This window comes from Emydura macquarii, unplaced genomic scaffold, assembly GCF_026122565.2.
Source record: "Emydura macquarii macquarii isolate MOO-44397 ecotype Brisbane River unplaced genomic scaffold, CSIRO-AGI_Emac_v2 contig_499, whole genome shotgun sequence".
Taxonomy (NCBI): Eukaryota; Metazoa; Chordata; order Testudines; family Chelidae; genus Emydura; species Emydura macquarii.
Window position 1 is genome coordinate 16343670 of NW_027130636.1, and position 21229 is coordinate 16364898.

Below are 21229 nucleotides of genomic sequence, written 5' to 3' on the forward strand. Positions count from 1 at the left end.
TGTTCTGACAAGTTGGAGCAATTAGGATGATGTGAGCTCCATCCCTTTTTATTTTCAGCAGGACCTTTGACAGCAGGGGAAATGGAGGAAAGGTGTAGAGAAGGTCCTTATCCCAGGGGAGGAGGAAAACATCGCCCAGGGAGTACTATCCCATCCCTGCTCTGGAGCAGTAGCATGGACACTTCTTGTTCAGGCAAACAGTGGATGGTGATCCCCATCATCTGATACCTCGTGAAGTACTATCGGGTCTATCTCCCACTTGTGCTCATGTGGGAGTTTATGACTGAGGCTGACTGCTATCGAGTTTTGTGTGCCAGGGAGGTAAGCCAGACTATGTAATGTCGTAGGAGCTGCATCAATTCCATAACTTCATCACTTCCAGGCATAGGGAGGGTGACCTGGCACTCCCATCAGTTGATGTAATACAGATAGGCTATGTTGTCTGTTCTGATCTTTGGGTGTGATCCTGTGGTCAGTGGGAGGAAGTGGGCACAGGCGTTCCTGATTGCTCTTAGCTCAAGGAGATTGATGTAGAGAGATATCTCTGCGGGTGACAATTTGCCTTGTGTCATGAGACCGTTTAGATGCGCGCCCCACCCTATGAGTGGTCCGTCAATGGTGCTGTTTGCAACAACGGTGCTGTTTGCAAAAAGGGGACCCTCTGCAAATGTTGGTTGGATCCTTCCACCAGTCCAAGGAGATTGTGACCCTGGTGGGTAGTGATGGGTTTGTCCTGTTTGTCTTTGTTCTGTCTGTAAACTGAGCAGAACCATAGTTGGAGGCACTGCATGTGAAGCCTGGCATGCGGCATCACTGCTGTGCCTGCTGCTATATGCCCCAAGAGTTAGAGGCAGAGCCTGACTGGAATTTGTGGGCTGCTTCAAATGGTGTCTATGAGTGTGACCATGGACAGGAACCTGTGCTGAGACAAGAGGGCTTTTGCCTGTAACAAATCAATGTTGGACCCTATGAATTCCAGGTGCTGCACTGAGCGAGGGTCAGCTTCTGCGTGTTGAGGGGCAGTTCTGTAAACAAGTGTATTTTAGTGTCAGTGACTTGGTGAGCCTCTCAAAGAGATTGGGCTCTGAAGAATCAATAATCCAGATATGGGTAGATCATTATCCCTTGGGAGCATAAATGAGCAGCTACCACTGAGAGCACTTGGAAAATACTCTCAGGGCCGATGATAGCCCAAAGGGGAGCACTCTGTATTGGTAGTGGTCATGTCCCAGAGTGAATATGAGGAATCGTCCGTGAGCTGGTAGGATCGAGATGTGAAAATATGCGTTCTGGAGGTCAAGGGCCAAAAACCAGTCTCCCTGTTCCAGTGCTGGAATGATCGTTGATAAGTTGACCATCTTGAATTATTGAACCTTGACAAACTTGTTGAGAGCTCTCAGGTCTAGGATGGGTCTCCAACTTCCCTTCTTTTTGTGTATCAGGAAACAAAAAGCGTAGAACCCCTTGCCCATAGATGTTGAGGTACTGGTTCTATGGCTCCAAACTGTGGAAGGTGATCTATTTCTTGTCATAGTAAACTCTTGTGAGGAGGGTCCCTGAAGAGGGATGGGAAGGGTGTTGTGGAGGGAGTAGGGAAGTAAAGTGGATGGAGTACCTGGTTCGGAAGATCTCTAGGACCCATTGGTCCGATATTACACATTCCCAGGCCCTGTAGAACATTACCAATTGGTGGCCAAAGGGGTGTGGAATGATGGTCGGCTGTGTCAGTTGGAGGAAGTGGTCTAATGGCACCTTGACCTGCCCGTCAAAAGTTGTGTTTAGATGTAGAGGGCTGGGACAAAGATTGTGGGCCAGGTAGTTTGCGTTTAGGGAATTTCCCTTTCTTTCTTTGCGGCTCATAGTGGCTCTGAGGTTGATATTGAGACGTGTGGTCTATACTGGGACTGGGGACTAAATCATGTTTTTTGTCGTAGTGTATAGATACCCAGGGACCAAAGTGTAGCCCTGGAGTTCTTCAGGGTATGAAAGAAGGCATCAGTCTTCTTGGTGAAGAGCTTTGTGCCCTCAAAGGGACGGTCCTGAACTGGACTGTACCTCTTTCGGGAAGCCTGACAAATGGAGCCATGATGCTCATTGCATCACCACAGCCATGGAGATGGACCCAGCTGCCGTGTTGGGCAGTTTGCAGCGATATCTTTGGGACTAATTGGCTCTCCTGGATAACGGTCTTAAATGTGTCGCAATGTGTCTCTGGCATTTTTTCAATAAAGTCGTTCAGTTTAAAGTAATTTATATAGTTGTACTCCACCACGAGGGCTTGGTAGTCGGCAATACAGAATTGTAGAGTAAATGAGGAATATGCTTTTCTGCCAAAAAGATCAAGGTGCTTCCAATCTCTGTCATAGGTAGAAGCCCTTGATTGGTGTTGTTGGCTGCAGGAATTGACTGAATCCACCACGATGGAGTTAGGTGGTGGGTGGGGAAAATAAGAATTCAGATTCTTTGGTGGGGATATAGTATTTTTTGTCTGCTTGCTTGTAGATTGGTGCCACTGATCCTGGGGTTTGCCACAGCTTTTGCAGGTCTAAAATGGCCTCATTAATTGGGAAGGCGATTTTTGAGAGGACGAAGAATGAAGGATGTCCAGGAGCAATAGTGGGTGTCCTTGATTTCCTCCAATGATATCTGAAGGGTGTCCACCACCTTCTTTGCCAGCTCGTGGAAGAGATGAAAGTAGTCTGCCAAAGATGTGGGGAGGCATGATGGCTCCGTCCTTGGTGTCACTTCCTCCTCTGTACTGGCTTCCTGTTCCTCTATGACTTGAGGCACTTCCAAAGCCCAGGATGCTGTGGCAGAGGGGGTGTGCCTGGAGGATTCTTGGGTGAGGCTCGAAGCCCAAGTGATATGCTGTTGGTGAGTTGCCCAAGGCTCCCAATTTGGTAATTGGAGTGGTGGTGGTATACAGCACCCATGAGTGGCCATACCAAGATGGTGGCGGGGTCATCTGTGGGTATATCCTTGGGCTCTGTTGGTAATGAGCACCTTATGGAGCTTGGGAGGAGTACTGTGACACTACCTCCTCTGACTCATTGTCTGAACCCTCGCTAGAGAGCGGAGGTGCATGCCATGGCAGTGGAGATACCTCCCGTGTGTGGTAGAGGCTTGGTGCAGAGGTTCAGCTGCCGAGAGATGGGGGCTCTGGTGCATCTGGCACACGGAAGTCCCTGGAGTGGTGGGATTCTGCCGGTACTGATCTTCCCGGCATCGGTGGTGGTGCCAGGGACCTTGTCCACACTGATTGCTCAGGTGCCGGGTGAAGCATCCAGATGGTACCGATAAGGGATCACGTACTGGTGTCTTTTTAGAAGAGTGCTTGCTCCTGTTTTTGTTCCTTGGTGTCGTTGACTCAATGCCTGTGTCCATCGGGTCCACAGGCTTTTCAACAGGACCTGCTGCTGAGGATTTCTTCAGGTACCGGACTGAGAAGGTCTCGGGGCCAGTGGTACCAAGGATATTGAGCGTGCTGGAAAACATCTACAGCTATCTCGGGACTTCCCGCTTTACCGATGATTTGTGAGAGGGGTCCGCGGCCTGTCTCTTCAACCCCTGCCTTTAGATGTTGAGGGTTGTGGGGAAGACCCACGTCTGGCAGGTGACTCGCAGTGTGGGTCCGGTTGGAGAGCTGCCTCCATGAAGATAATCTTCTGCCTGAGCTCTCTATCCTTATGTGACCAGGGCCTCAGTTGCTGGCAAAGACCACACTTTTGTTGAATGTGGCATTCCCCGAGGTAGTGAATACACTTGGAATGCTTGTGCGTGACCGGGATTGCCTCTTTGCAAGAGAGACACTTCTTGAAGCCCGGTGAGCAGGGCATCACCTGTTGGGGGAAGGGTCCCCAGTGAGGGGAAAAAGGCAGGAAAGAAGCTAAAGTCCTTTTTTTTGTTCTTTTAAATTTTTAAAGGTACAATAAGGAAGAAGAAAGTACAACTAGAGATACAATAATGAACTAGGACACTAACAAACTATAGAAATGCAGATGAAAGTAATGAGCCAAATGGACTATGAATAGCTCCATCTCTAGCCAGCGGCGGTAGACAAGGAACTGAGGGGGTTCGCCCGCGTGCGCTGACTAGCCTCGTGATGCAGCACAAGAAGAGACAGCGCGTGTACAGGCCTAATGGACACTGCTACCAAAGCTCTCCAATCAGCAGCGCAGGACACCTATAGTGGAGCACTCATAGAGACACAGCTCGAAGAAGAAGGCAGGCTGCAGAAAGGCCAAAAGCCTAGATAGCAGTGGTGAGGTCCAGACCCAAGAGGAAAGATTGTAGCCTTCATCAGCTGGGAATGCAGGGTCCAGAAGAAGCTTTAGGACGCACAGCTCTGTAACGAAGTATGGGCACATCCAGGCCTGACGAGCCCTCTGTGAACAGCTCTCGGCTACGTCACACAGGGATGGGGGTTATCTCTTGTAGCCACTCACCTTGCACTGGGAAGTGTCAGCTGAAGACTTGAGTTACTGCCAGCCAAAGGCCTGTGCCCACAAGAGGGACCCCAGGAACAGGGGGCAGGCCAGGAGTTACTCTCTTTCTATCTAGCCTCTGCATGTCCATCACACCAGTGACCAGAGGCTCTGAGCCCCTAGAGACAGCCCCGTCCTCTCAGCTGCCTGTGGTTATATATTGGGCCCGACTCTGCTCTCACACTGGCAAAAAACCAGAGAAACTCCCTCAAAGTCAGCTGTGTGCATTGACTTTTCTGTGGGTAGCTGTTCTTGCAGGGATTCCAGGGTGGCCGAGGGCAGGGGATGCACTGGCTGGAACTGATCTGGACGCACAGCTCCCTTTTTATTTGTAATGTGTCGCTGAAGCAGCGCTAAGTTGACAACTCCTTGCCCCACAGAAGAGGAATCGCACAGACAGCATCGCCACCTTATTGGGGCCAGGTTTCTGCTGTGTCACCAACTCAAACCTCAGGCCAAGATGGCCGAAAGGATTGCTAAGTCTTGCCAGGCATGGAGGTGAGTCAGGGCCTGCCCCAGGCAAGGCGGGACTGGTTACAGGGCTGTGCTGACAGGTGCATGGATTTCCAGGCTGGAAGGGCCCACTTTGCCCACCAAACCTGACCTCTGATGGAACACAGGCCTGCAAGCTTCCCCCAGGGATTTCTGCAGCCAGCCCCGGCTTCCCTGCGATCTCTGAATGGGGGAGAACTGCCCCTTGGGCTGAGTTTCACTCCCAAACACTAGGTTGTTCCAACATGCTGCAATATTTGGGCTGGGCAAACCCCAGTGCATTGATACCAAAGGGAGCATTGGCACAAGCCCTCGTTAAGGGCAATCAACTGAATTCCACCCAGCTTTGGCTCCAGTGCACCGTTCTCAGGTGGGGCACAGTGCACCCTGCAGCACAGGTGTTTGTGGGGTGGACTGGACCCTACTGGGGTGTATACTGGTGGGCTCAGCAGGTGGAATGGGCTCCTTGACTGTGCCCAAACGGCCAGTGGCAGCACTGATCCCTCCCCCCCTCACGCCTACTCCCACTCTGTCTGCTCACCCGGTGCTGAGGAGACAGGGCGGAGGGACCATTACCTGGAGTACCCGGCGGTCTCGCTCCGCTGCCATCAGAGCCTTCTGCAGCTGGGAGACGCTCCCCTGAAGGGAGGAGGACCCCGTGGAGGCATCAGTCAGTGCCTGGGAAAGGCTCTGGACCTTGTCCTTCAGGTGGTTCTCCTCGTCCTCTGTCTGGGCCAGTGAGTGGCCCAGGCGGCCCAGCTCCTGCTGCAGTTTGGCTGATTTGCTCTCGCTGTCCCCCAGCTGGCAGCGCAGGGCCTGGATCTGCTCCTGCAGGGCCTGGATCTCGGTATGTCGGTCTGCCAGGCTGAGCCGGGCGCGCTGAAGCTCCCCTTCCACAGAGCGACGGCTCAGCTCCAGCTTGGTGGCCCTGTTCTCAGCTGCCTCCAGGACCTCCTTCAGCTTCTGCTTGCCCATCTCCAGCTTGGCCTCCCTGGCTTTCAGCTGGGTGACCCGCTCCTGAAAGGCAAAGGAGACCTACTTCAGCGACATGTACTGTTCTCTCCGCCACTGCCTGCCATGTGCAGCCCCCTCATGCGCACCGCGCCAGGCCAGGCCAGGCCAGCCCAGCCTGCCCCACACATTGTCTACTCATGTGCTGGCCCACCTCACCCCCATGCTGCCCCCTGGAGCTCTGGGGGATGTGACGGCCTAATCCTGGGCTGCCTGCGGTCAGTTACAAGGGCCTGCTCTACACACCAGCAAGCCGCCTTCCCAGACCGGACGGGCAGAAGCAGCAGCAGGCAGCCAGATCCAGAGCGGGGCTGCCTGCCTCGTGAGTCTCACACACAGCATGGCTCCACCTGCCCTGCTGGCTCCTACCCAGCGGCCTGGCCTCCCCGCACAAAGGGACCTCGCTCTCCGATGGGCAGCCTGCTTCCCTTAATGGCCACACCCTGCCGAACAGCCCGGGCCCCCTACTCACCCGCTGCTCCCAGGTGGCGTGTGGCTGCCATGGCCTGGGGAAGGGCTCGGCTCAGGATATGCATGGCAAACGTGCAGTGCAGTAGGGCTGTGTGCTGTCCTGGGTAGTGGAGGAGGGAGCCCTGGAGCAGCCTGCCATGCTTGTCCAGCTCTGCTGTTCTGGCACCACTCAAGGGAGCGTAGCGGATTGCGCGCTGCTTCCCACTCAGACCAGAGCTGGACCATGAAAGGGGCCCTGCCCCACTGAGACACCCCGAGCCCACATGCCTGCCTTGCACCCCTCCCAGCCCCGCCGCAGGGACAGCACCCCACAAAGAGTTACTGAAGCCATTTACCTGGCACCTACAAAGTCCACGGGCAGGGGTTGGCACCAGGGAAAGAAAGGACAATTAGTACGATTGCCAATGCAAGGGTGGCTAATCTCAGGCACATGACACTGTGGGATGAGCCCGCGGGAAGGACTTTCCACAGAAGGAGTCACAGGAACCGGGCAGCAGCCCCACCCCGAGGGCAGGCAGGGAGGTGGCCTGGCTCTCAGCTATGGGCCAGGAAAGCTGCACAGCAGCAGCACAATGGAGGGATAAGGGCCAGGCCACCTCTGGGGACCACGTGACCCTAGCTCAGCTGGTTTGGTATCAGGGGCTCCCTGGTGTAAAGCCTCACAGTGGGGGAGGAGAAAGGGACTGCGTGTCAAGCAGACAGCATCCACGAGAGTTCAAGAGACAGAGGCCCAAGCCAGCTGGCTTGTGGTGCCAGGGACCCCAGTGGGGATCCCTGAGGGGAGCGGCTGTGCGCAGTCTGTCACTACTTCTAGTGGGGAATCAGGATGCACAGTTTGTAAATCAACACTAAGGAAAGAGCTGCCACGTCACCAATTTCTGCTCCCAGTGGAAACTGACCTGCAAGCCCTGAAGCCTGCTGCAGCTCAGCAAAGGGCTGGCGTTATTCTAATCTGTATCGCAGCAGCACCTGGGGCTCCCCATCCAGAACAGGGACCCCTGGGCTAGCCACGGCACAGACACGCAGGCTAGCTTAGTTCTCATGTGTGCAGACACCGAGAGACAGGCCCAAAGAGCTTACGGCTGAACAAACAAGGGGCTCAGAGACTAGGCCCAGGTCAGCCCGTGGATCAGTGATAGAGCCAGCACCAGAACTCAGGCCACCTGGGTCCCAGGCCAGTGCCCTACCCACTCTCCTTTCCCGCTGACCCCCCTCCCTGTTTCCCAACAGGTGGCTGCCCTGTAACATGCACTTCATCCTCCTCCTCCTCGCAGGCTCAGACCCACCTGCAGCTCCCTGTTCTTCTCCTGGCTTGAATGCATGCTGCGCTCCAAGGTGCTGATCTGCTCTGCCAAGGCCTGGCGCTCCCTCTCCACTCTCTGAATGCTCTCTTCCTGCAGCATCAGGGCCATCTGTGTGCTGCTCAGGCGCCCATCCGTGCTTCGCTTGCCTACGTGTGGGAAAGGAGAGGCAGGGGTTTGAGGAAGGGACTCTGACCGGAGAGGAGGTCTTTCCCGCAGTGATCTGCGGGAGGGAGAAATGCTTGACTTTTATACTGCTTCCCCAGTGGATCTCTGCGAGGGCTGGGTGAGCAATCCAGCAAAGCCATCATCCAGCCTCCTGGAGCCCTGGCTGAGCTACATGTGAGCAGTGAGTTCAGTGGATCCAAAGGCTGCTGCATCAGTGCATGGAGATATTGCCACAAAGGAGCCCACGTTCCAGGGACCCAGCCCTGGACTCCAGGCAGCAGGACAGGGCTGGCCACATCAGGAAGCCAAAGAGAGACCAGCCCTGCCCCAAGGAGCTTGCAATCCATGTGGACAAAGGCTGGGAGCACAAAGGAACTCACTGCAGCAGAAGTGGCCTGCCCATGCCGGTCACACGGCAGGTCACATGGCTCTTGGGCTCTGGTCACATGGGTTGTTTTGGCAAGCCCCAGTGTGGAGCATGGGGGCAGATGGCCAAACACACACACACACGCACATAGGCATATGGCTGCACCCTGGCCACGAGGTCAGGACTGCCAGACACCCAATCCCAAACGAGAACCTCCTGAGCTCTGCCTGGGCAGCAAAGCAAGCCCCTTCTGACACAGGAGGGGAGCCGATCCTGCAGGCTCATTCAGTGCTCACGACAGAGCCTGATCCAGCTGCACCAGCAAGTAGCATCAGCTGAGCCTCATGGAATCGAGGGGGGAGGAAGAGAACCACTGACCTTCCTCAGAGTCTTCTAGCAACTTCTGCAGCTGCAGGATGCGCTTGCTGGTCCGGTCCCGGTCACTCTCCATTTCGTTCAGCCGACGGCTCAGGTTCATTACCTGTATCCTTAAATCATCCTGGGAGAAGGAAAGTAGTTTCAGGTGTTAGGTGCAGGCAAGAGAGAAAGAGGCATATGCGCAGACACAAGAGGGAGGAGTGGAGAAAGAAAGGGGGAAAGAAAGTACATGAAACACTGAGCTTAAAAACTCAGGGGAGGGACGTCCTGACCCAAATCAGATCCTTAGCTGACATAAATCAGCATGACCCTGCTGTGGATCTTTCCTGATTTACACCAGCTGAGGTGCTGGCTCACAGCGTCTAGTGCGGGAAACAGGAAAGAAGAACTCAATAGCAATCCCATAGCCAGCACTTACAACATACCACACCTCCACCCCACACTGCACATCAGGCAGCAGGATGGGGCTGTTCTTAGAGTACAGGGGTTATGAACAACCCCACCCTTCTTCCTGGAGTGCAGATGGGTGACTTGCCCAGGGCAGCATAGCTGAGAGTAGAACCTAGCTCACCTGAATCCAACTCTCAGCTCTGCTACCCTGGGCAACTCACTCACCTGCTCAGTGCCTCAGTTTCCTTATCTGCGCGATGGGGCTGTCAACACTTCCCAGGGTCCTGTGAGAAGGCTACAAACAGCACTATTTGTAAAGGCTTTGGCTCCTCAGATGGAAGCTGTTGTCAAAGTGCATGACATAAATCATCATTAAAACACTAACAAAACAAGATCTGACTCCAGATCAGCACGAAGGCAGGAGTGTAACGGGAGGCAGAATCTGGCTGCTGATTTGTGAATCACAATCCAGTTACTTTCAAAAGAACAATATGATCAAACACAGCTTGTGCTCTGGGCCACAAATAGCCCTGAGTGTTTGTAGTCTACTGGCCAAAGACATCTCCCAGATTCCTGCCGGTTTCCAGTATGTTCTTTGCCATCCCTGCCGCAGGTACCCAACCTAACTAAGCTGCACTGCACCCTGCCAGGAGCCCAAAGGCTGAGCCAAATTTGCACAAAGCGACACAGACGGCAGCCACCCTCCTCTTCAGGACGGAAGTGTGACCTGCAGAGACCACTGGTTCCAGCATGCAAGGCTACATCGTGATTGGCGTGGCCAGCACAATGGCACACGGCAGGCAGGGATCTGTAGCCTCCATATTAAAGACAAAAGCTAACATTTCCCACACCACCTACGTGACCTGGAACCCGACGTACCATTTTCAAAAGCCATGTAGGTGCCCTGGAAATCATTGCCTCTTGTCTTTAATATGGAGGTGGGCTGCTGCGGACCACATGGTAGAACTTGTGGGACATGAGGCCACTGAAATCAGTGGGAACGTTCAGATGACGCCAATGAGCCTTGGATCAACTGATCGTTTGGCCCCTCAGTGGGAGCCTTTCCACTGGCCTTACAAGGTAATAACTTGAAAATGCCACCCGGAATATTAATCAAACCATCAGACCTCCTGCAACTCCAAGGGCTGTGCTTTCCCTCGTGTTCAATGAGAGACGCAGTGGGATACAGCTGCTCCCCTCGACTCCAGCAAACCCCAGCAGCTTGAGGAGGTGGAGCAGGCAGGAGCGCCTCACACTTGATAGCTTGGAGTCATGAAGTATTAATTGATTTCCCAATCCTGCAGAAAGCTCTGCGGATGCTCTGGTGCTTTGATTATTATGACAGTCCATGTTTTTTACATTATTCTTGTGTAAATATTTATGCATTTTTACAAGAACCATGTTTTGAGCAATAGGACACAAGAAAGAGGAAGGCCAAAGGGGAGGGGGCTGAATGACCAGAGAATGTTGCTACATAAATGCCGCTAAGGTCAACTCGGGGTCAAGCTGAGCTGGCAGGGTCACATGCTGCTGAGCATGTCCTGGGGCTGGCCTGCTGGTTTGCCAGGCTGGGGAGGGCTGGAGGGCGCCCTTCAGCTCAGGTTGCTGCTAAGTAGCCGTGTCTGCCGGGTGCCTGCAGGACCCGGCCTGGCTCTCTGGCGGAGAAGCATGCAGCCCTGCTGAGACAGAGGGTGGCTACCAGTCCAGCGAGGTCAGCTCTCCAGCTGCTGTCACTTGGCATCTCTCCATAGGAGTCAATAGGCCAGATCCCCACTGGTGTTAATCAGTATAACTTCACTAGAGTCAGATCCCCGCTGGTGTAAATCAGCCATAGCTCCACTGGAGTCACTGGGGTCAGATCCCTAGCTGGTGTAATTTAGCATAGCTCCACTGGAGTCAGATCCCCCACTGGTGTAAATCAGCCCTAGCTCCGCTGACGTCAGCCGATGCCAGTTGCTCTGCTGGAGTCACTGGAGGCGAGTCAAATTACAGCAGCTGCAGCTCGGCTTGGCCACTGTCAGGGTGGTGATATCCCTAAGGCAATGCAGCTCCTCCACGCCCTCCTGCCCCTCCGTGTCCTCTTTCCTTGAGTGTCCTTGCCCAGGGGACAGAGCTTGGCAAACCACAGTCCTGCCTAGGCGCTGGGCTCCGTGGCTATGGAGTGTGAGGGGAGGGCAGTGTCTGGAAGCACAGTCTAACTCCTCCAGAGGCCTGACTTGGCCTGGCATCCCATGTCTGGCCCATTTTCCCGGCCAGGGTGTGCACACATCCTACATGCTGCACTGAGCTGACTGCAGCAGTGAACAATGCCTGACTTGCTTTTCAAGCACGTAGCGTCACAGGCTTGGCAATATTCCTTTGCTCCTCCAGCAGCTCACCAGGAAGGACACAATTTGAATAGAGGGGTCAGGGAAGGAAGACCAAGGGATGGAATACTGGAAGGGCAGAGAAGAATGAGAAATAACATCCCACCATCCCCCTGGCACTGCCGGTGCCCATGCCCTACAACCAGACCACAGCACCTGAACAAGGGGGCGCTCAGTGACATTGAGCCATGGCGGCCAAGTCAGAACAGGGGGAGGAAATACTTTCCCACGCAATGAGCCTGTGGAACCTATTGCCACAAGCTGTCACCGAGGCCAAGAGCTCAGCAGGGTTCAGAAAAAGGTTAGACATTTCTGTGGAGAACGAGAATATCCAGCGGTATAACAAGGAGTAAAAAATCAGCAAGTGTTTTGGAAATTCTCTGTGCTCTCCAGCTCCAGGGCTTCAACTGGCCGGTGCCTGATAGGTGGAGAGGAGGAGACTTTCCCTGGTGCTGGGCCCGCTTGTAGGGCATGGGCATGGCAGGAGTCTTGCCCCTTCCCCTGAAACTGGTGCTGGCCACTCTCAGAGCCACGTCCCCAGGCTGGCTGGAACCTGGCTCTGGTCCCAGGGCCCCATGTGCAGCCTCTCATTGAGGGCTGTGTCCCATGCTGCTGCACTGGGAGTAATCATGTAGGTTCGGAGTGTGGCGGACAGGACGTCGACTGGAAGGTACATTGAAAGACTAAATGGATTCTTAGGGTAATGTTTGCATACTGTCCGGGGCAGTACCAAGGGACATTTTAATCCTATCCAAAAGGGACAGGAATTTAATTTTCCTTGCCCATTTAATTCAGCAATCTGAGATGGGGGCAAATCTGTAACTCGGGGTTGCCAGTGACCATGACGGAGCAGAGTAGCAGGACGCATGGCCCGGGTCTGAGCAGAGAGGAGTAGGGGCATGGTGGGAATAGGAAGGAGATACTCTTACCTTCTCTCTCTGCGTGTCTCGCAGCTGCTGCAAGAAGTCTCTCAAGGCATCTCGGACTACATCTGGGTCAGGCTCGCTGGGGCCGTGCTGCCCTTGGAAAGGGGAAGCCCACCCAAAGGGGGAGCGGGAACGGCTTCCCTCTGGAGAGCCAGTGCGGGAGGCTGGAGTCCGTCGCCCGTCAGTTCCTGTGCGGGCAAAGGAGTTCTCAAAGCCTGAATGCCAGGTGGGGTGTTGGGAGAGGGACCATCAGGCCTCAGGTGAGAGTCCCCAGGTGAGCGTGGCAGGGGGCGATAGGGATTAGCTAGTGCAGGGCAGGCATGTCACTATGGCCAGAGAACTGTGGTTCTCGCCTCAGATTGCTGCTGGGTTGTGTTTCCAGGGTGATTCTTGCCCTCTCCCTGGATTTTCCCTTTCAGGGCAAGGGCAGGGGCAGCTGCCTGACACTCCGCCCCATCAAGCACCCCCCTCTTCCCCTTCAAAGCGACTGCTGCCATGGGGCACCTTTTCTTCTGCATCATATCTGCCCCCCCGCCAGGCTGCTAGGTTCTAGCAGCCCTCATCCTGGAGAACCGGGGACCTTTCATGCCGTGCTCATGCTGTGCAGTCAGCGGCACCGCAGACGGTCCCCTCTCAACTCCGGGATCTACCCCAGCCCCCAAACCTAGCTGAGCCCTCTGTAGCTCAGAGCCATGGTTCTGACCTTTGCTCGGGGAGCAGGGTCTCTGAGGCGAGGGGCTCCGCCCGCCCAGTCCTAGCGTCCGGCGCAGGGCAGAGTGCAGCGCCCCCAGCTTCGACTCCACCTCCCTCTTTGCAGCCTCCGCTCTGGCCAGCTCTGCCTTGAGGCCGTGGAGGTGCCCCTCAGCAGCGCTGAGGCGCAGCTGGAGGCCTTCGCTGGTCCCGCCCGCCTGCTGCCACTTCAGCTCCAGGTTGTGGAGCTCGTCCTGGAGTTTCTTCTCGTTGCTTTGACTCTGGCCCAGGCTGTCAACCAGCTTCTTCTCTCTGGCTCTGGCTTCCAACTCCACCTCCGTCAGCTTCTTTTGCAGACTCAGTACCTGGAAGGGCGGGCGCTGCAGGTTGGGGCCGCGTGTGCGTCCCCACAGAGCATGCTGGGAGGGCTAGGAGGAGCGCACCGCCTCGCCACCCACCCAGCAGCCAGGAACCGCCCAATGCAGAGCAGAGCAGAGCTAGCCCTGCTCCATGGGATGCGCACGCAGTGAGTTCAGGACATGGACCACAAGCTGAGCTGTCGCTCTCCACCCCAATGGCAGAGAGCCCTGGGTTGCTCTCTGGAGATCCAGGGCAGGGTTTACAGACAGGTGCCAGGGAGCTGAGCACCCTCCCCTCAGCTGCAGGGCTGGGCCCAGGAAGGAGGGGGAGATTCCTTGAGGTCTGCCAGAGGGGCCTGGGGTGCTAACCTAGAAATGGCCTTGTCCCCCTCCCTCGCTGCCCACCTCTGCCTGGCAGTTCTGCGCCTGCTTGGCTCACCTCTCTGCGAGCATCTTCCTGTGTGCCCTGCATCTCCGCAATCCTCTGCTTCAGCTCCAGGGACTGCCTGCAGTGCTGCTGCTCGCGCTGTGCCTCCTGCAGGAGGCGGGCCTGCAACTCGCTCACCTCTTTGCCCTTCTTGCTGTTCTCGCCCCCCAGAGTCTTCACCTGCAAAGGGGCAGTTTCTAGAGTTGGCCCTGGGCGGGGACGGGCCCACCTCAGCCACAGTAAGCAGCCGCTGCTACCCTGAACAGGGGCTTGGCTGGCTCCCCCCGGCAAGGACTGCTTGGGATGGACAAAATGGTCCCTTCTTGGCTTGGTTTCGCCGCCTCCCCGGAGTGAGAAGTACCAACATGGGCCCGACTGATTCACTCCGGGTCACTAGCAGGCTCCTCCAAGGGACAGGCCAATTCCGGCCATCCTTCCCCAGCCCACCAGCCTGGGCCGGTGCTGGCTCAGACAAGGGGGAACAGGCCTGTGTCCCCTCAGCAGTGCAGTGCGCCCCCCTCTGCAGTCAGCCACTCCAGTGGCCTGTGGGAAGAGGGGTGAAGCCAGGCCATTCTGGGGTGGCTTGCGGCCCTGCTCCTTGCACTGGGGAATTGAGCCTGGGGAGCTCTGAAGCCTCCTGTTTCTACTCAAGGGCTTTTCAAGGCATGGCCTCCACTTGGGGGAGATGCCCCTCAACACCCTGGGAACTGCAGTCCTGGGCGCACCCCTGGTGTCGCTGGCGTCCCAGGGGGTCTCCAGCTGCCACCAGCTCTCTCTCTCAGTCTGGTGCTGCTATGCATTGCCATCTCCTCTTGGATGTATTCCAAAGGGAGTGGGACCCGTTCAGTGGCCCGAATGGGCAGCCCACAAGGAAGCAGCGCAGTCAGGAAGTTCTCAGGAGGGGAGGTGCCTGGGGCAGACTGTGTGGGTGTCTGGGGAGGTTGATGAAGCTGGGACAGCAAAGCGACCTGGTGGGCATGTGTCCAGGAGCCATGTGCACTTGCCTGTCTGCGCAGCTCCTGCAGCTCCCGGCGGGCCTCCATCCGAGACTTCTCCACCTCCCGCAGGCTTGCTCTCAGCTCTCCTGCCTCCTTCTGAGCTGCAGACTTGGCTTCCTCCAGCATGGCGATTTTCTGCTCCTTCTCCTCTGTGTCTCTCTTCAAGCTGAAGCACATATGCACACTCACTACCAGCCAGGGAATGCTGCAGGGCTGTGAGCGGATAACATCTGTGCAGGGGCCACCCAACTGCCAACTGGGTGTGAGTGGAAGCTCAGAACTGTCCGGAGACGGACCCGAAAGTGAAAGAACCCGTGGGGAGTTCTGTGACAGCCAGAAATGGACGTTGGGCAGAGACGAGGAGGGACCATACTACTGTGCCCATTCCAAGGAACCCCCCTTGGACTGCTGAGTGCCCGTGGAATGACCTCTGGGCCCATTCTGGGGGGAAAGAGACACGGATTGGATGGAAAGGCTCTGTTCTGAACTATGGGAAAAGGAGTGGCTTTGGGCTGCCTGCCATGGCTGAGGCGTACAGCCCCACTTATACGTCACAGGCCTGGATGCAGCATGCAGTGCTTAGCTGGAATGGGTTTGAGTGGAAATGCTGGCAAGTCTTTGCTATTGTTCCCCACTCCTTGGTTTGGATCCGGAACCCAGCTCAGAGTCCTTGGCCATACCTGCCCCTTGCCAGGAGATCACAGTGCCATGCAGAGTCTGCTGCAGGGTGCAGCCCACCCCAGCACTGCACCCAACCAACCTGATCCTTTCGCTCTCTGTCTTCTTGATGGCGGCCCGCAGCTCCGTGTTGGATTTCTGCATTATTTCCTTCTCCCTGGTCTCGTCCCCTAAGGCCCTGCGGATTTCTAGCATCTCCTTGCACCGGAGCTCTCGGGCCTCCTCACCCTCCCGCAACCTGCGGTGCATCTCAATCAGCTCCTTGTGTGCCCCATCACGGGCATCCTCTGCAAGCCGCAGCTGCGTCCGTAACTGTTCTGCCTTTTGAGGAGAGACACAGACACGCACACCCCAGAGCTCTCTGACCCAGGAATTCTGCCCTACTAGAGGAGCAGAGCTGGGCTCTGCTGCTTGTCACCTGGGATGGGTGACTGCCAGTCCATGCCCCAAGGAGAAGGTGGCAGCTGCTATGCCAGCATATTGCCCTTACTCTGAAAAGGGGGTTCTGCTGAGAGCCAGGCAGTCTGGCACAGCAAGCTGTCGGTGGGGGATCACAGCTGTGGAATCCCTGAGGAAAAGGGCGCAGAGACAAATTCACAGGCAGACAGCACGAGGGCTGGCTCTGCTTTGGATAACAGTGGGGCTGGGTAGCCCAGTTGCTCTACATTGCTGTCTGGTCCCCACTGATCCCGCATCTTCTGTCTCATGCCATCACAGCTACCACAGAGACATGGCAGGGAGACATGGAGGGTGCTCAAGGCACATTCCCGAGGGAAGAGCCGACACAGGGGCTTGCAGCTTAAAAGCAAATGATGCCTGTAAATGAAGGTTATGGCAGCTTACACCACAGCAGCCCCTAGAGGTACCAGCGGAGAGCAGAGCCGGGTGCTGCACCCATATACAAGGAGCGACTGGCCCTGCCCCCGAGAGCTTACAGGGCAGGAAGGGAAATGGAGGCCCAGGGACATGATGTGATTTGACCAATGGCAATGTCAGAGCTGGGATGGACACTAATCTCCTGACTCCAGTCCAGTGTCTTCTTCATTAGCCCAGACAGGACCTTACCACATCCCTGTGTCGAGAGGAGGGGAGAGAATTTTGTGTAGCTATCCCTAGGGATGAAGCAGCTGCTTCCCTCCTTAGCACAGGGTTACTGGTGTGGGGACAGCTGGGAAATCTCCTGTGTTGAGCCCACTGATTCTGCCCCTTTATTAAAAAGCTGCCTTGAGTTTATCCTGCTGCTCCAGTTCTAGCTTGGTAACCTTTGGGGTAGAGGCTAGGGCGAGGGGGTGGGACAGAAATTTCTGCAGGAACTTAAAGTCACCCGTTTCCTTCTTTCCTTCCTCGGTCTGTAAAACCCTAACACTGTCCAGAGCCTCCCTGTTGGCCCAGATCACTCCGTCCTGCTCCATGTGATTGTTGTTCTGGTTTTGAGGAGGATTAGGGTGAGCTCCCTCTCCCCTCCCCCATCCCCACATATGGGATCCACAAATGCGCCTAGCATTTTCCGCCAAGCTCAGCAGAAATTCACCCAGAAGGTCAGTGACCAAAAGAAAGGGACCATCCATCATAAAACAAACTGTTTTCATTTCCCAGGATAGAGGGGAGGGGGGCTGGGGCTGAGAAAAAGAACAAAACCCATGAAAAGAAAACAACTCTACCCCCTTCTCTGCAAAGACAACCTTCCCTGTTTGCAGGAATTTGACAGCCAAAGCTCTTAATGTGATTATCATAATTATTTCTTTACTAGAAATTTTTATAAACAGCCTCTTTTGAAAGCCACGCTCAGGGAGCCAAATCTCCAGCTGAGTGCTGGACGGAAGGACAGAGCAGAGGGGGGCGTGGGGAGGAGAGCAAGCCGGAGTGTGTGCATGCATGTGCACGCCTGCGTGGGGAAGGCATGGCTGCAGAACGGGCCTGAGACACTTTCTCAAGTTAAAAGGCTGTGAAAATGTTATGGCTCCCATGGCGATAAGTAGGCCCTAGCTGGCGCCTGCTAGGATGTCTCTGTTTCTCTGCCCCCAGCTTGTTCTGTTCGCCCTGTAATTGTCCTTCTCCCACTCCCCACCCATCTCTCCCTCTCCCTCAGCCCCTCTCATCTGTCTTTAGCTCTGGGTTTCACACCCCTTCTGTCACTGGGACTGGCTCCTGGCTCCCTCTTTCTGTGCCCTTATTGCTATGCCAGAGCACTCCCTCCGTCCTCAGTTCTCTGCCCCCCGCGGTCTGAAATCCCTCTCCTGCTTGCCTGTGTGGTCCCTCCCAGGGCCTGACTTTGAAATCTGTTGAAAGGAGCCCATTTTTGCCAAAATAAACAGCCTGTCATGTTAAATTACTCTCTCTTCCTCTTTCATGTTCTTTAATTTTCTGTGTCCCCACCCCACCCGTCCTTTTGTGTTGGGGGCCATTCTCTCGCTCGGATGCTGACTCACCAAAGCTGTTAGCGAGGGCACAGAACCCAGATTGAAGCCAGCCCGGGGCTAGGGCTCCCCCGGCCGTTACTCCCCCAGGGTGGGGAGCCAGCCTGTGCCATCTGCAGTGGATGGTGGAGAAGCGAGCGCTGTGGGAAGCTCCCCGTGCAGCGTACCTAGCAGGGGTTTCTGTAGGGGAGGCTGTGGGGCACTGGCCCGGGACGAGAGCTACAGTCTGCTTTGTGTCCCTTACAAATGCTACACTGGCACTGTGTGATGGCCGCCCTCCCAGACTGACCTCCAAAGCTAAAAACACGACCTGCCACAGCTTGACATAAAGAGCCAGCACTCCTGATTCTTCTCCTGTGTGCATGGGCACAGGGTGGGACCTGTCACACACTCCCCAGGGGGTGACAGTCGCACGGACAGCTGGACTCTGGGCAAATGAGGCTGAACTCATCTCGTCCGTCAGGCCTTTGGCGAGCAGAGTTAAGCCACAGGGCAGAGAGGACCCACAACTGCTGTACATACCTCCCTCCACACAGACTCCCTCTCTCGCGCCAGCTCCTTTATCTGCTCAGTCAAGCTCTTGGCCTCTTTCTGGTGGGCAGCTGCTGCGTCTTCAAACTGGGCCTGGAAAGTCCGTAGCTCTTCAGTGACACTGGCAACCATGTTCTGGGGGGAAGCAGGAGGGGACAGCGCCATCAGCGAGGCTTGGTCTGTGTCCGACAGTGCACCAGGCTGGCTGCAGGCCAAGCTGCTGGCTTCTTGCACTCATGCTCCGAGCAGCTAACCCCCACACGTAACTCACGCCCCACAGCGGGAGTTGGCTGCTTTTCAGGATGAGGCTCTGTAAGACAGTGGGTTACAGCCCCTCCCTAAGCCAGGTCAGCACTGGTGGCAGAGACAGGGCCCATGCTTTGCTTTACAGCCAGGGTGAATTGCAGAGGCCAGGGAGACAGACACCACCTCGGCCAGGGCCCGAACCAGAGACCTCCAGAGCTAAGCGTGAGAGCTGCTACAGTTGGAGCGAATGCTCCGTAGCGGGCTGTGCATCAGACACAGAGGGGAGCCACTGCGCAAGGCCGGCGCATCGCTGTAGTTTCACTAATACACCAGCAGGCCCTGTACTGTCCCTCTGCAGGACACAGGGCAGTGGGTGACAGCAGGGCCATTAGCCACAGCTGTGATGCCACCCGCTTGTTCCTCTTGCTAACCTGTCGGCACGTCACAACTGCCAACCCGTCCTCACCATATCTGTCAGCACCAGAGCGGTGAGAGTGGCTCGGAGCTCCCTGCTGCACAGGCATGGCTCCAGGGCTGGGTGCTCTTTGGTAAGTGTGTGGTTCCCAGTGCCAGGCACACAGGACAGTCAGGGCAGTAAAATGCACTCAGGCCTGTTGCTTGAGACGGCTAGTTGCCAGCAGGCGGCACATTCAGCTGGGCACACATCCTTGCCCAACTCCTTTGCTCACGCTCCATGCAGCTTCTCCCCTCCCCCCCCGGCCGCCCGCGTTTCTGACGCATCTCCATGCTCCTGGCTCGCTCTGTGCCTTGCAGAGAGCCTTGTGGCAAGGCCTGGCTCCCATCCCACCCCCAGCATTGCCACCAGGAGGGACTCTGGGCGCTGCAGCGAAGTGAAAGCAGCGGGAGTTCACAGTGAGGGCCACTGGCTTCCACGGGCAGATACCCCATCCATGGAGATCTAAGTCAGAGGAGAATCAGGCCCGTAGAGGGATTCACGCCCGTGCAGCACTGAACCTAGTGCAGAGACTAAGAGGGGAGGCAATGGGCACCTTGATCCTGGGCTGCTGGTGCTGGTTAGCTCCTGGTTGCCTCCCAGGCCAGCCTCTCTTGGGCTCTGGCAACAGTGGCAGCAGCTGGAAATGGCTGGGTTTAGCAATGTCTTGGCCATGCCCCGTACACCTCCTGGACCAGAGGCTCCTGCAGGGCAGAGATGTTAACTTCACGCCTGCAGGGGGCCTGACACTTGTGCTGGCACAAATGGGTTAATCCACCCCCAGAGGGCCAGACAGCAGGCTGGCCTGGCTGATGCAGCTGAGCAGAGACATGGCCCCCCACATCTCCCCTGCAGGAGCAGGCAGAGGGGTGGGGACTGGGCTGAGCTCCACCACCAGTGTGCCTGCCAGCACAACACCACTGGCACATGGGGGCAGCAATCTGGTCCCGGCCAGTCCCTCTCTAAGAATTAGGGGGCAGGAATTGTGCCTCTTAACCAGGGCTCCGAGCAAAGAGGACAGTCCACAGCCTTTAGCCAGGAAGGGTTTAAAAGGTGTCGTCAGCTGTTTCCATATGTTCTCTGTTTTCCTTTCCATTGTGTTTGATGCCCATTTCAACGCTTTACTCTGTCCCATCTGCCCAGGATTTTTTCTCTCCTGCATTTCTAATGGAGCAAAAATTCGTAGAATCATAAAATGTAGAGATGGAAGACGACCTATTAGATCATCCACCCCAGCCCCCTGCCAATGCAGGACTGCTCCCTGCACAACATCCCAAGTGACTTGTCTAGACCAAGTATGAATAGCTCCAGCAAAGGGGCTTCCAGCACTTCCCTGAGAAGATTATTCCATGGTTTAATCGTCCTTATTGTTAGGAAATTTTTCCTGATGTCTAGCCTACATTTTTGTTTGCAAAGTTTAATCCCATTTACTTTGTCACTCCTCCCTGAACTATGTACAATCATCCCTCCCCTTTGTGTTCCCACCCTGTAATACTGCATAGTTCTCCTTGCACTGTACTAGATCCGGATTTCATTCTTGTAGCCTTTTCCCAGACATAGGCCAGTCCCTCCAAACCGTGAATTGCTTTTGTTGGCTTTCTCTGGCTTGATGCCCATTTTCCAATATCTTCCTTGAAATGGGGCACCCAAAACTGCGACACATAGAATTCCAAAGGTGCTTGAACTAACCCTGTATAAAGAGGGACTGTCTTACCTCTCTGGGTCGGGATGGTATGGTCCAGATTCCCAGCTGGTGTAAATTAGCACAGCGCTACTGATTTCCATGGATTTACGCTGATTTGTGCCTGCTAAAGATATGGCTGGTGGGGATACAGCCTATGGGCCCCACGCGCTGACTGGCAAAGCTCTAATCAACCCCAACAGGAGGAGGATCAGGCTTGTGTCCAGCATGGTCAGTTTCTGCCACCAGAATCTGCTATAAGGGGATAAGTAGGCTGCCATAGTCTTTCTCAGCATCTCCTTCCTGCTTTCATAGAATCACAGAAGATGCGGGCTGGAAGGGACCTCAGGAGATCATAGAATCATAGAATATTAGAGTTGGAAGGGACCTCAGG

At 55.5% G+C, this 21229-nt stretch overlaps 1 protein-coding gene across 1 annotated transcript in view; it reads right to left on the bottom strand.

Annotated features, from left to right (window-relative positions):
* The window catches only part of CROCC2 (ciliary rootlet coiled-coil, rootletin family member 2), an 87983-nt gene that overhangs the window by 16299 nt on the left and 50455 nt on the right, over positions 1 to 21229 (bottom strand). Inside the window, exons 23-31 of the mRNA XM_067539021.1 lie at positions 18446 to 18589; positions 15589 to 15827; positions 14835 to 14994; positions 13843 to 14010; positions 13058 to 13409; positions 12358 to 12569; positions 8673 to 8793; positions 7745 to 7908; positions 5553 to 5993 (exon numbers count right to left, since the gene is read on the bottom strand). Coding sequence (XP_067395122.1) covers positions 5553 to 5993; positions 7745 to 7908; positions 8673 to 8793; positions 12358 to 12569; positions 13058 to 13409; positions 13843 to 14010; positions 14835 to 14994; positions 15589 to 15827; positions 18446 to 18589 — 2001 coding nt within the window. The remainder of the gene's footprint in view (positions 1 to 5552; positions 5994 to 7744; positions 7909 to 8672; positions 8794 to 12357; positions 12570 to 13057; positions 13410 to 13842; positions 14011 to 14834; positions 14995 to 15588; positions 15828 to 18445; positions 18590 to 21229) is intronic.